The 12,598-nt window shown below is 38.0% G+C and overlaps 1 protein-coding gene across 1 annotated transcript in view; it reads right to left on the bottom strand.

Moving 5' to 3' along the window:
- Nucleotides 1-12,598, bottom strand: part of LOC150091385 (coiled-coil domain-containing protein 174) — a 132,919-nt gene that overhangs the window by 119,332 nt on the left and 989 nt on the right. The window contains exon 2 of the mRNA XM_090383621.1: nucleotides 5,498-5,599. Coding sequence (XP_090239747.1) covers nucleotides 5,498-5,599 — 102 coding nt within the window. The remainder of the gene's footprint in view (nucleotides 1-5,497; nucleotides 5,600-12,598) is intronic.

The raw sequence follows: 12,598 nt of genomic DNA, 5'->3' as shown, positions 1-12,598 counted from the left end.
TTGCTGTATGATTCCTTTTGCCTCAAAGGTGGTATTTGTGCATATGTCCGTTCTGATATTCCTGTCAGACACTTGGTAATTTGGAATCTCCCCATTTCAATCTTCTCTAGCTTAAAATCTCTCTACCTCATTAGGTCAAATTCATCTGTTGTCTCTACCGTTCTCCCAACTCCACTAATCACTTGGAGCTCTTTGACTTCTTCTCTTTGCAACTTAACCTTCTCTAGTCTTCTGAATTTCCAACTTTCCTAACAGTGAGGTAATTTTCCTTGGTGATTTTAATGTTCACAACTCCAGCTGGCTTCCGTTTTCTAGTCACACAGACCCAGCTGGTCGAGATGCTGAGTCTTTTGCAATTACTAATGACCTTGCACAGATTGTTCATTTACCTACAAGGATACCGGACAATCCTAACCATACAGCCAACAAGCTTAATCTTTTTCTCACAAACAACCCTTCTAAGTACACAGTTGAAGTGAGTGGTCCTTTAGGCACTTCAGATCACAACTTGGTGATTGTCTCTTCTCCAATGGAACAATTATTTCATTGCTATTCCCAACCTCATATTGTTTTGCATTACAAGAATGCAAAATGGGATGCTGCGAGATTTCTTTTCTTCTTTTCCTTGGTCGGATTATTGTTTCAAAACTTCTGATATCAACGTTTTCTCAGATCGTGTCAGTGAAATTATTCTTGTAAGAATGGAATCCTTTATTCAACTCTCCACTTTAAAATCTCGTCCTTTATCTAAACCTTGGTTTTCCAATAAATCTGCTAAGGCTGTTCAAGAGAAGAACATTGCATATCGTAATTGGCTTGTTTCCAATTCTTCGGTTTCATTTTCTGTCTACACCAAAGCTTACAACAATTGTAAAACAATTATTAATCAGTCCAAACTAGATTTTGAACAGACTAAGAGTAGAAAATTTGCTTCTTGCCCTAATGGTAGACGAGCATTCTAGTCTCTTGCCAAAGATATTGGATGCAACTTTTGCCCATCTCTGTCAAAACCAGATGGTTCTGTGGACACTTCAGCCAAGGATAAAGCCGACCTACTAGGTTCCCATTTTTCTTCCAACTCATGTATTAATCTTGGTAAAACACCTCCCACCATTCCCAACACGCTCCATTGAATGCCTCCGGTGTTTTCCGTCAGAAGGATTTTGATGAATCTTGATTGTAAGAAAGCTCCAGGTCCTGATCGTATTTCTCCACTTGTTCTCAAAACCTGTGCTCCTGAACTTACTCCTATTCTTTGCCGCCTTTTTCCCTTTCTTATTCCAAAGGTGTTTTTCTTTCTGCTTGGAAATTTGCCCATAATCCAGCCAGTTCCTAAAAAGGGTGACAAGTCCCACCAATCCAATTATCATCCCATTTCAATTACTTCTACTCTTTCTAAAGTAATGGAGAAATCAATTAACTGCCAACTCTTAAACTACCTAGAAACCTTCCGTCTGATCAACGATCGCCAGTATGGATTCTGTCAGTGTCGATCCACTGGTGATATTCTGGCTTATGTTACCCATTTATGGACTAATTCAGCGGAAAAGTTTGGTGAAACACAAGAAGTTGCTCTTGACATCTCAAAGGCTTTCGATCATGTTTGGCATTAAGGTCTTCTAAACAAGCTTCCATCTTATGGTTTTCCAATTGTTTTTTGTAATTGATTATCCAGTTTTCTCTCTGATCGCTCACTGAGGGTGATGGTAGATGGCTCTCTGTCTTCTAACTTCTCCACTAATGCTGGTGTCCCCCAAAGTTCAGTTCTTTCCCCCACTCTTTTCCTCTTGTATATTAATGACCTTCTTCCATTAACTGAAAATCCTATCCATAGTTTTGCCGACGATAGCACATTCCATTCCATTCCACTTTCTATTTTGAGAAACTTTGCCCTGCTCAATCAGCTTCAACTTCTCGAATATCTGATACCAATTCCTTAAATTCCAATCTCCAGGTAATTCTCCAGTGTGGCAAAGACAACTTAGTTGATTTTAATCCTTCTAAAAGTCAGTCTTGTCTAATATCTAGCAAAAAGGAGTCTTCTTCTCCTATGCTTATCTTTGGTGACACTCCGCTACCAATTCCTTAAATTCTGATCTCCAGGTAATTCTCCAGTGGGGCAAAGACAACTTAGTTGATTTCAATCCTTCTTAAAGTCAGTCTTGTCTAATATCTCACAAAAAGGAGTCTTCTGCTCCTATGCTTATCTTTGATGACACTCCGATTTCTAGGCAAAATGATATATCTCTTTTGGGGATGACCCTGACTTCTAATCTCTTCTTGGCGCAAGCACAATACAAATATTGCTTCCTCTGCATCTAAAAAACTTGGTTTTCTCTTTCATTCTTGGCGTTACTTTTCTTCCAAACAGCTGTTGACTCTATACAAATTGCAAATCCGCCCTAACATGGAATATTGTTCCCACATCTGCGATGGTGCCCCCAAAATCTCTCTCTGGCTTCTAGATTCCATTCAGAAGAGCGCAGTTAGGTTAATTAATGACTCCTCTCTAACAGAGTCTCTCCACTCACTGTCTCATAGATGTACTGTTTCTGCTGCATGCCTTTTCTACAGATACTTCCATGGGCACTGTTCTTCTGAATTGGCTTCTATAGTTCCCGCTCGCTCTCTTTCAAAACAGTCCGAACACGTGCTGCCACCAGCCAACATCCATTTACTGTCCAACTTCAAACTCGCAGAACCAACTTTTCATCTTCCTCGTCTATTCATTCAACTGCAGTTTTCTGGAACAACCTTCGTTCATACGTATTTCCTGAAAATTTACAGTCTACAAAAGTTCAAGTCTAATGTCAACAAATATCTTCTTTCGTCTTCTCCAACCTAAGCATGGTACTAAGTACTATAGGTTCTAATACCTCTCATGTTTGGGGGTTTCATAAAAAAAAAAACAAAAAAACTAAAAGATGTGACTACTGTCAAAGACAAGGAAAGAGGCTTTTGCTCTAGTAAAGGTGACTACAGCAGTCTCCAATGGTTTTTAAATTCTATGTAGTGGGATCAACTGATGAAGTTACCAACAGTAAATTCTAAATAGGTGGCATTTATGGATGTTATCATAGAACCCAACTAAGCTTTTTATACCAACAATACAGATCACGGCATAGCCCTAAATTATGTCAAACGAACTGATGAGACTCATGGCAGCAAAGAAAATGCATGGTCTCATATATATAAACTTGCCTACAATCAAGTCGAAAAGGAGATTAGGCAAGCTAAGACAGATTACAAGAAGTCTTTGATAAAGAATACAAATAAAAGTAGCAAATAACTTCTTTACTTATATAAACAGTAGAAGGAAGAGGTTAAATAACATTTGTCCACTAGATATGAATGAATACTGTTGATGATTTTGCTCAGGTTGCACATAAACTGAATGGGAATTTTGCATCTACATTCACACATCAAGAATTTTTTTTAGGCATGGGGATGCCAGAAGCATGTCAAATTCTGGCAGGGAGTTGAATGATCTTGTGATAACTGAGAGGAAAGTGGAGGAGAAATTGTTGAAGCTAAACGTAAAAAAAAAAAGGCACTTGGGGTGGATGGGATCTATCCAGTTATATTAAAGAAAGCAGCAAAAGAGGAAGCAAGCCTTTAGTAATGATTATGAGAGCAACCAGGATTTGAGAGTGATCTCTATGAACTGGAGATGTGCAAATGTATCCCCAATTCACAAAGTTGGATCAAAAGGTAATGTGAGTAATCAGAGACCTGTTAGCATCTGTTCAAGGGAAAATAATGGAATCACTGGTTAAAGTAATGCAGGCCCATCTAGACAGGAATGCAATTGTACTACAGTCGTAGCATGGATTTGTTAAAAGGCAATCTTGTCTGACTAATCTGATTGGATATTATGATAGTAACAAAGGAACTGGATGCAGAAAATAATTTCAACATCATATACTTAGGTTTCAGAAAAACAGTTTTGATACTGCTGCACATAAAAGACTGCTATAAAAATTGGAGCAGTGTGGCACAAAGAGTTGGTTGGGTGAGAGAAGGCAGAGAGTGGTTATGCAGTCCCTTAGGATTTAGTGCTTTGCCCATTGTCATTTTCTATATTTACTAATGATATTGATGAATGCATATCAGGATTAATATCTAACTTTTCAGATAATATGAAAGTTGGCAGGGTAGTTAATCACAGTAGTCAAGGTATGCTACTGAAAAAAAATCTACACAAATCAGGCAGATGGGCTGAGAAGTGGCAAGTGAAGTTTAATATTGACAAATGCAAGGTACTTCATATGGGCAGTAATCCCGGATCAACTGGTACCCATATGAATACAACTGGTACAACATAGATGCAATTGTGTTTCACCATAATCAGGATAATGGACCTGGAGTTAATTGGCCAATTAGATGTGAAATTCTTTGAGCAGTGAAGACAGGACAACTGAGAGGGTCAATGATATAAGGCTTCCAGATCTGTATACAGGTCTAGAAACCTTATTTTAGGAAGGATATGGATCTGTTGGAATGGGTGCAAAGAAGAGCAACATGGTTGGTGGGAGGGGATAAATGTGTGCTCTTACAGGAAAAGGCTTCAGTTTTGCAAATTAGAGCACCCAGAGGCAAGGAGTTCTGATTAAGTTGCTTAAGGTCATCAATGGATTGAGTAAACTCAATGCTGATGGAATCCTTCCTCTCAGACTATACAAGTGAGGGGGCATAAATTCAAACTGAAGAAGTATTGTTGCAGGTCGGATGTGCAAAAATTTGCCTTCAGCCAGAGGGTGGTTTATTGTTGGGAGATAAAGTCCCATCTGTTTTGTGGACGTGGGTAATTTTAATAAATTCAAGGAAGAAAGATAAACTGTTGAGGAGAGGGGGATTAGGTGTAATGGGAAGTGTTGCTTTTTTTTTTTTCTGATGATGTTTAAGCTTATTTTCTTGCATTATTTGCCACTACTACTCTGTAGTCAACAAGGAATTCACAATGCATAATACACATAACAGTAGAATTCCTTTTGGCACATCCACACAATACTATGATGGTCTAGATGAAGCAGTATTATATGCCTTTAACTTGCAGGTATAGTAATAACTTTAAACAGAAGTAGGCAGGATATTGGCATCTAGAAATTTTTTTGAGGGGACCCCCTCGTCTTTTTAACTATAAAGGAGGACATATTACTAAGTTCAACTGAAATATTTAGCAGATAAATTATATTTATAAAGCTACCCAATTACAGATAAAGATTACAGGTAATAATCAGAATAATCAAACTACGAATATGCAAATGCAATGCTTTGCCATATCTCTATAAAGTGGATCCTCTATGGTGGATAAAGATCATTATTCTGAAATAATCATTTCAAAATAATAATCTAAATGATCGAATTTAAAATGTAAATGGTAAGACAATCCAATTTTAACATGAAATTCAAAAATTTAAACCAAATATAACAAAAAAGTCCAAATGATAAATAATTAACCTTTTCTTTTTAATGTTAATTATTTTATTTAACTAACCTTTTCTTTTTTATGTTTCACAAATATGCCAGCCTCTTTCTCAAGTTTACTCTGTTTAAAGGCTTGTCTCTTTCTGGATAATTCAGCTTTTAAATCAATAAGCTAAAAAAAAAAAAAAAATTATCATCATCAAACAACACAATCAGCTTATTAACATTAATATCCTAAATTACTACCACTTGTAAATTTCACAATTTGAAAGCCTTTTAGATGCCATATGAATAGTTGATGCTTCTGATCTGAAGTTATAACTGCCTCATAATACTGTGAAACAAACTATAAAATTTTAGCAATTGCATCAAATCATTAAAAAATAATACTATATAAAAAAAAAACTATATAAAAACTTTTTTTTAATTATATGTACCACAGATAGACCAGTACAGGTTAACCCCTAATTTCGTGCCTACAGAAGTCAAGAAAATATACTGAACCATGTACAACGCAATACCTTGAGGGAATTGCCAATGCTGCCAATTTTGTACATTTCAGCATAATGAAATGGTTGAAACGTACAAAATTACAAACTGTTTTTGATTGTAAATGAATGGAATGGATCAAACAAATTATGATTTTTTGAAAAACTGCACAACAAAAATTATTAGCAACTAAATATGGAATAATCTATGTATTGCACTCACTCACTAACTCTATAAAGAACTGAGAAAAAAAGAGTTTTTCCCAGGAACAATAAAAAATTATTTTAAGTTATTAACATAAATTTTTCAATGTATGCAGAAACCTGACATGACCCAAATGTAAAGCAACTCCATACCTTTTAATTCTGAAATTATCCAAAATTTCTCAATTTGTAATCAAGTATTTACATAACAAAAATTCAGATCAAAGTTAATGCAAATGCATCATGTCTATACACAGTAAATTAACTGAAATTATTACAGTGGCATTGTTTCATTACATCTCACACTGTGAATACCTTCATGAGTTGCCCATTGGGTTAAACTTCAAATAAGTAACAACTCCTCAATTGAGAAGACTATTGTTACTGATTCTCAGTGAATACCACCACCCAGATGACCGTTTTGGGGGCCTTCATCACTGGGTGGGCAGGTACCGAAATTTCACAACTGGATTGTCAGCTGTTTCATCATCAGGATACCTACACCCACCCACCTCTGCACTTCCAACAGATCCATATCCTTCCTAAAATAAGGCTTACAGACATCTATGTAGTACTTAAGATGTAGCCAAATCATTGTCTTATACAATGGCATAATAATAATAATAAAATTCTTTATTCACAAAATTTTACAAGGATGCAATTCCAGTTACAGCCATCCAGAGGAATCTAACTGGAACCATTATATCTCCAATTAGATTGTTACTTACATACAAACTGCTAAAACATAGAAAAACTGCATAGAACATTCATAGAATACATATAACACAGCGAATATATCGCTTTCTCCAGCATAAGATTAACTTAAATAGCTTTGAGTTATCGATAATTGCATTTGAACTGGATCTTCTGAGATCCCTGTTGGCTTATTTGGTTTTGTCAATGACAAAACCCCATAAGCTATATGAGCAGCCCTTCTGCACTGCTCAGAGAATTTCGTGTCTGACTGCACAATTATCAACAGATCTTTTTCATTCTACACTATCCTGAATGTGATACCGCCCAGTTAGTATACTATTCAGGGATTACTACTACCCATATACAGTAACGTGCATTTATCAATATTAGAATAACCTAATTGCCACTTCTCAGCTCCAATTATATCAACGGAGGCAGCAAAGGAGGTAAGCAAACCCTTAGCCATAATTATGAGAACATCCTTGGATTCAGGGGAGATCCCCAACAACTGGAGAAGTGTGAATATATCCAAATTCATAAAAGGGGATCAAAAGGTGACTTGAGTAATTACAGACCTGTTAGTTTAATGTCTGTTCCAGAGAAAATAATGGAATCACTGGTTAAAGAAGTAATGCAGGACTATTTGAACAGGCAATGCAATTATACTACAATCACAGCATGGATATGTCAAGGGGCAGTCCGGTTGTCCAGTATCCCAGGGGCTCACATCTGGTGAGTATGGGCTTGGCACACCTAGGGTCCTGAGCTGGATATCATCATTCTTCTCTTTCTTGGTGATTCCTCTCTCTCTCTCTCTCTCTCTCAGGGTAACGTGGGATTCTTTTCTGGCTAGTGCAGCATAAGCCTCAGGCTTCCTTGCACCATATGGCTAATAATAATAAGAATAATCTGATAGGTTACTATGATGCAGTGACCGAGGAATTGGATGTAAAAAATAATTCTGACATCATATACTTAGATTTCATACAGTGGGATCAACTGATGATGTTACCAACAGTGAATTCTAAATGGGAAGCCTTCAGGGACTTAATCTTGGAGGCTACTCAGCTTTTCATATAAAGTAAGAAATACTGCTCATAAAATCCAAGGAAGTACACCAGTCGACATGGCTGCAAAGTGAAGTGTCAAATCAGTTTGGTGTGACATAAGCACTGGGAAAACAAAATTGAGAGTAGGAGTATGTTACAGGCCTAATGATTCTGATGAGTATAATAAACAACTTTACAGAGAAATAGAGTGGGCCAGTAAGTCAGAGTGTCTTATAATGGGAGATTTTAATTTCCCAGATATTGACTGCAATTTGTTGGTTGATCACTCACACACTAGCAAGGCTTTTGTGGATTTCCTGGATAATTGTTTCTTACTTTCGGGAGGCAACTAAAGGGAGTAATACTCTTGATCTGATTATCAGTAGTGATTCTTCATACTGTTGTTATGTTATTTGGTTTTTAGGAGCATTAGCAACTAAGGCCATATTGCTCCGGGAATATGCGGTGATCATTCCCTGACCTTTCCACATTCTCCATATTTGGTGGTAACGGGCTCGAACCCCGGTCTAATCAAGAAGCGTGTGCTACGCACTGCTGCTCCTTCCCACCTGGCTACGGAGGTGCCCAATTCTTCATGCATTAAGAAGCTGCAGATAAAGGAACCACTAAGCGGAAGTGATCACAGTGTGCTGAAGTGGGATTTACTCAAAGAGGTAACTACCATCAGGGGCAAAGGGAAGGGTTTTTGCTTTCGTAAAGGTGACTATGGTGGTCTGAGACAGTATTTAATTTCTATACGGTGGGACCAACTGATGATGGGACCAACAGCAAATTCAAAATGGGAAGCATTGAAGGAATTAATCTTGGAAGCTACTAAACTTTTCATAGTAACTAAGAAATACTGTTCAAGATATAGGCCTAAATGGATGTCAGATGAACTAATGAGACATGTGGCAGAGAAGAAAAATGCATGGATACATATAAATTAACAGGTGACACGGAAGCCTATGATAGATATAAGTTGGTCTGTAACCAAGTCACAAAGGAGGTTAGGCAAGCAAAGGCAGATTACAAGAAATCTTTGGAAAAGGATGCAAAAAAAAAAAACAGCAAAGGGTTCTGTACTTATGTAAACTCTAGTAGGACGGATATAAATCAGATCGGTCCACTTGATATCGATGGTTCAACTGTTGATGATCCTGCTCAGGTAGCTAATGAACTAAATGAGTATTTTGCATCTACATTCACACACGAGGAGTTATTCAGGGAGGGGAATGCCAGAGGTGAATTGAACTCTGGCAGTGAGCTAAATAATCTTGTAATAACTGAGAGCAAAGTGGAGGAGAAATTGTTGAAGATAAACATAAGAAAGACTGGGGTGGATGGGATCTATTCAGTTATATTAAAGGAGGCAGCAAAGGAAGTAAGCAAACACTTAGCCATAATTATGAGAGCATCCTTGGATTCAGGGGAGATCCCCAACAACTGGAGAAGTGTGAATATATCCAAATTCATAAAAGGGGATCTAAAGGTGACTTGAGTAATTACAGACCTGTTAGTTTAATGTCTGTTCCAGAGAAATTAATGGAGGTACTGGTTAAAGAAAGGAGCACTGCAGGATAATCTAGACAAGACTTCAGTTATAGCTTGAACACAGCATGGGTTTATTAAGTGGTAGTCTTGACTGACCAATTTGATTGGATACTATGATGTGGTCACAAAGGAACTGGATGCAAAGAATAATTTTGTATTATTATTATTATTATTATTGTTAGCCATATGGTGCAAGAACGCCCGAGATGTATGCTGCACCAGCCAAAAAAAAAAAAAAAAAAATATTCCGAATTACGAGAGAGAGAGAGAAAAGTAGAAGGGAATCACCAAGAAAGAGGAGAATAATGATATCCAGCTCAGGACCCTGGGTGTGCCAAGCCCATACTCACCAGATGTGAGCCCCTGGGGTATATCGTATATTTGAATCTTAGAAAGGCTTTTGATACTGTTGCACATGGAAGACTGCTGCACATTGCTGCTATGGATAAAGGGATGGTTGAGTGGGAGAAGACAGAGAGAGTGGTAATCAATGGACACTGCTCTTTGTGGACTAATGTTATTAGTGGAATCCCCTAGGGTTCACTGTTGGGTCCATTGTTGTTTTCTCTATTTATTAATGATATTGATGATGGTATATCAGGCTTAATGTTCAAGTTTGCAGATGATACAAAGGTCGGCAGGGTTATTAATGACACTAATGACAGTATGCTGCTGCAACAGGATCTAGAAAAGTTGAGCAGATAGGCTGAGATGTGGCAACTGAAGTTTAACATTGACAAATGAAAAGTACTGCATATGGGAAGCAGTAACCCCAGAGTAACATATCAACCGTGTGGTACTACACTGACAATGGTAGAGTGAAAAGGACCTGGGGGTAATTGTGCAGGCAGATATGAAGTTTTCTGAGCAGTGCAGATGGTCTGCAAGAGTAGCTCTGGTATCTTGTCAATGATATTATAGCACGGATAAGGAGGTGATTATCCCCTTGTACAAGGCAATGGTCAGGCCAGACCTTAAGTAATGTATACAGGTCTGGAGGCCTCATTTTAAGAAGGATGTAGAGCTGCTGTAACAAGTACAGAGAAGGGCAACAAGATTAGTGAATGGAACAAAGTGTTGCTCTTAAGAAGAAAGGCTTAAGTTTTGCAAATTACAGTGTCTGGAGACTAGGCACCTGCGAAGTGATCTAATTGAGGTGTAAAAAGTCTTGAATGGTTTGAGCATGCTCAATGCTGATGGGATTTTTCCTCTTGCTCAGAATAATTGCCTGAGAGGGCATAAATTCAAATTGAGGAATCACAGTTGTAGGATAGATGTGCAGAAGTTTGCCTTTAGCCAGCGGGTGGTTGATTGCTGGAACAAACTTTCATCTGTCATTGTAGAAGTTGATAGCTTAAATAGATTCAAGGCAGAACTAAACAAACATTTGGAGCGAGTGAATGGGTGAAATGAGAAGGGTTTTTTCTTTCTTTCTTTTTTTTTTTTTGGCTGATGCTGCATAAGCTTGCTTTCTTGCATCATGTGCCTTTACTAATGCTAATTTCAGGAAGGCTTTTGATACTGTTGCACATAAAAGACTGCTGTACAAACTGGACTAATGTGGCATTAAAGACAAGTTACTGCTATGGATAAGGGATGGTTAAGTGAAAGAAGACAAAGTGATTATCAATTGGCACTGCTCTTTGTGGACTAGTGTCAGTGGAGTTTCCCAGGGTTCAGTGCTGGGTCCATTATTGTTTTCAATATCTATCAATGATACTGATGAAAGTATATCAGGCTTCATGTATAAATTTGCAGATGAAACATACTTTTGGCAGGATGGGTGGTTAACAACAGTAATGATGGTATGCTACTGCGGCAAGATCTAGGAAAATTGGGTTAATGGGCTGAGAAATGGCAATTGAAGTTTAACACTGACAAATGCAAGGTACTGCACATGGGTAGCTGAGTAATGTATCATCTGTGTGGTACTACACTCAGGATAACAGAGAATGAAAAAGACCTGGGGGTAAATGTGCAGTAAGACATGACATTCTCTGAGCAGTGCAAACATGCTGGCAGGGCAGCTCATGGGGTTTTGTCATTGATATACAGAAACTTTGCTTGCTGGGATAAGGAAGTGATTCTCCCTTTGTATAAGGCCATGGTTAGCCATATCTTGAGTACTGTATACAGAAAGGATGCAGATCTGCTGGAACAGGTGCAGAGAAGGGCAACCAGACTGGTGAAGGGAACAAAAGGGTGCTCTTATCTAGAAAGGGTTCTGTTCTGCAAATTTCAGTGTCTCAAGACTGGGCACCTGCTGGGAGATGTAATTGAGGAGTTTGATGCATTGAGTAAGCTGAATGTTAATGGTTCTTCCACTTGACTACACGCATGAGGAGACATAAATTCAAGTTGAGGAAAGATGGTTGTAGGATATATATGCAGAAGTTTGCCTTCGGCCAGCAGGTGGTTGATTGTTGGAACAGGCTTCCATCTGTTGTTGTTAAAGTGGATGGGTTATTATTATTATTAGCCGTATGGTGCAAGGAAGCCTGAGGCTTATGCTGCACCAGCCAAGAAAAAGAATCTTAACATTCTTTTTCCTGAGACTTCTTGTGATCTGCCTTAACTTGCCTTTTTCAGCTTGATTGAAGACCAATTTGTATCTCCTGTAGGGTTCTGTATCATCTGATAATTTATGTGTGTCCCGTTCATTTTAATTCTCTGCCACGAGTCTCATCATTTCCTCTGACATACATTTAGGTCTAAGCCTTGAATAGTATCTCTTAGCTGGTATAAAAAGCCTAGCAGCTTCTACAACTACTTCCCATTTTGAATTTGCTGTTGGTAGCATCATTAGTTGGTCCCACTGAATAGAATTTAAGAACTGTCTGAGACCACTGTAGTCATCTTTACAAAAACAAAAGCCCTTCCCTTTGCCCTTGACAGAAGGTCTAAGCTTTGAAAACAATAGTTATTTCTTTAAGTAAATCAATACAATGTGATCCCTGACCCCTAGTGGTTCTTTTATCTACAGATTCTTAATGCATAAAGAGTCACTGCTGTTAATCAGATCAAGAGATTGCTTTCTCTCTTTGCCTCTCTAACATGCTGGTGTAGAATATAGTCATCACACAAATCCATAAGTCTTGCTGCAGTTTAAATGATCATCTCACAAGATCCAATCAATATCTGGAAAGTTAAAGCCCCCCATTATAAGACATTCTGATTGCA

This window comes from Mastigoproctus giganteus, chromosome 1 (assembly GCF_048544385.1).
Source record: "Mastigoproctus giganteus isolate SK-2022 chromosome 1, ASM4854438v1, whole genome shotgun sequence".
Lineage (NCBI taxonomy): Eukaryota > Metazoa > Arthropoda > Arachnida > Uropygi > Thelyphonidae > Mastigoproctus > Mastigoproctus giganteus.
This window is presented reverse-complemented; position numbering and strand designations above follow the sequence as displayed.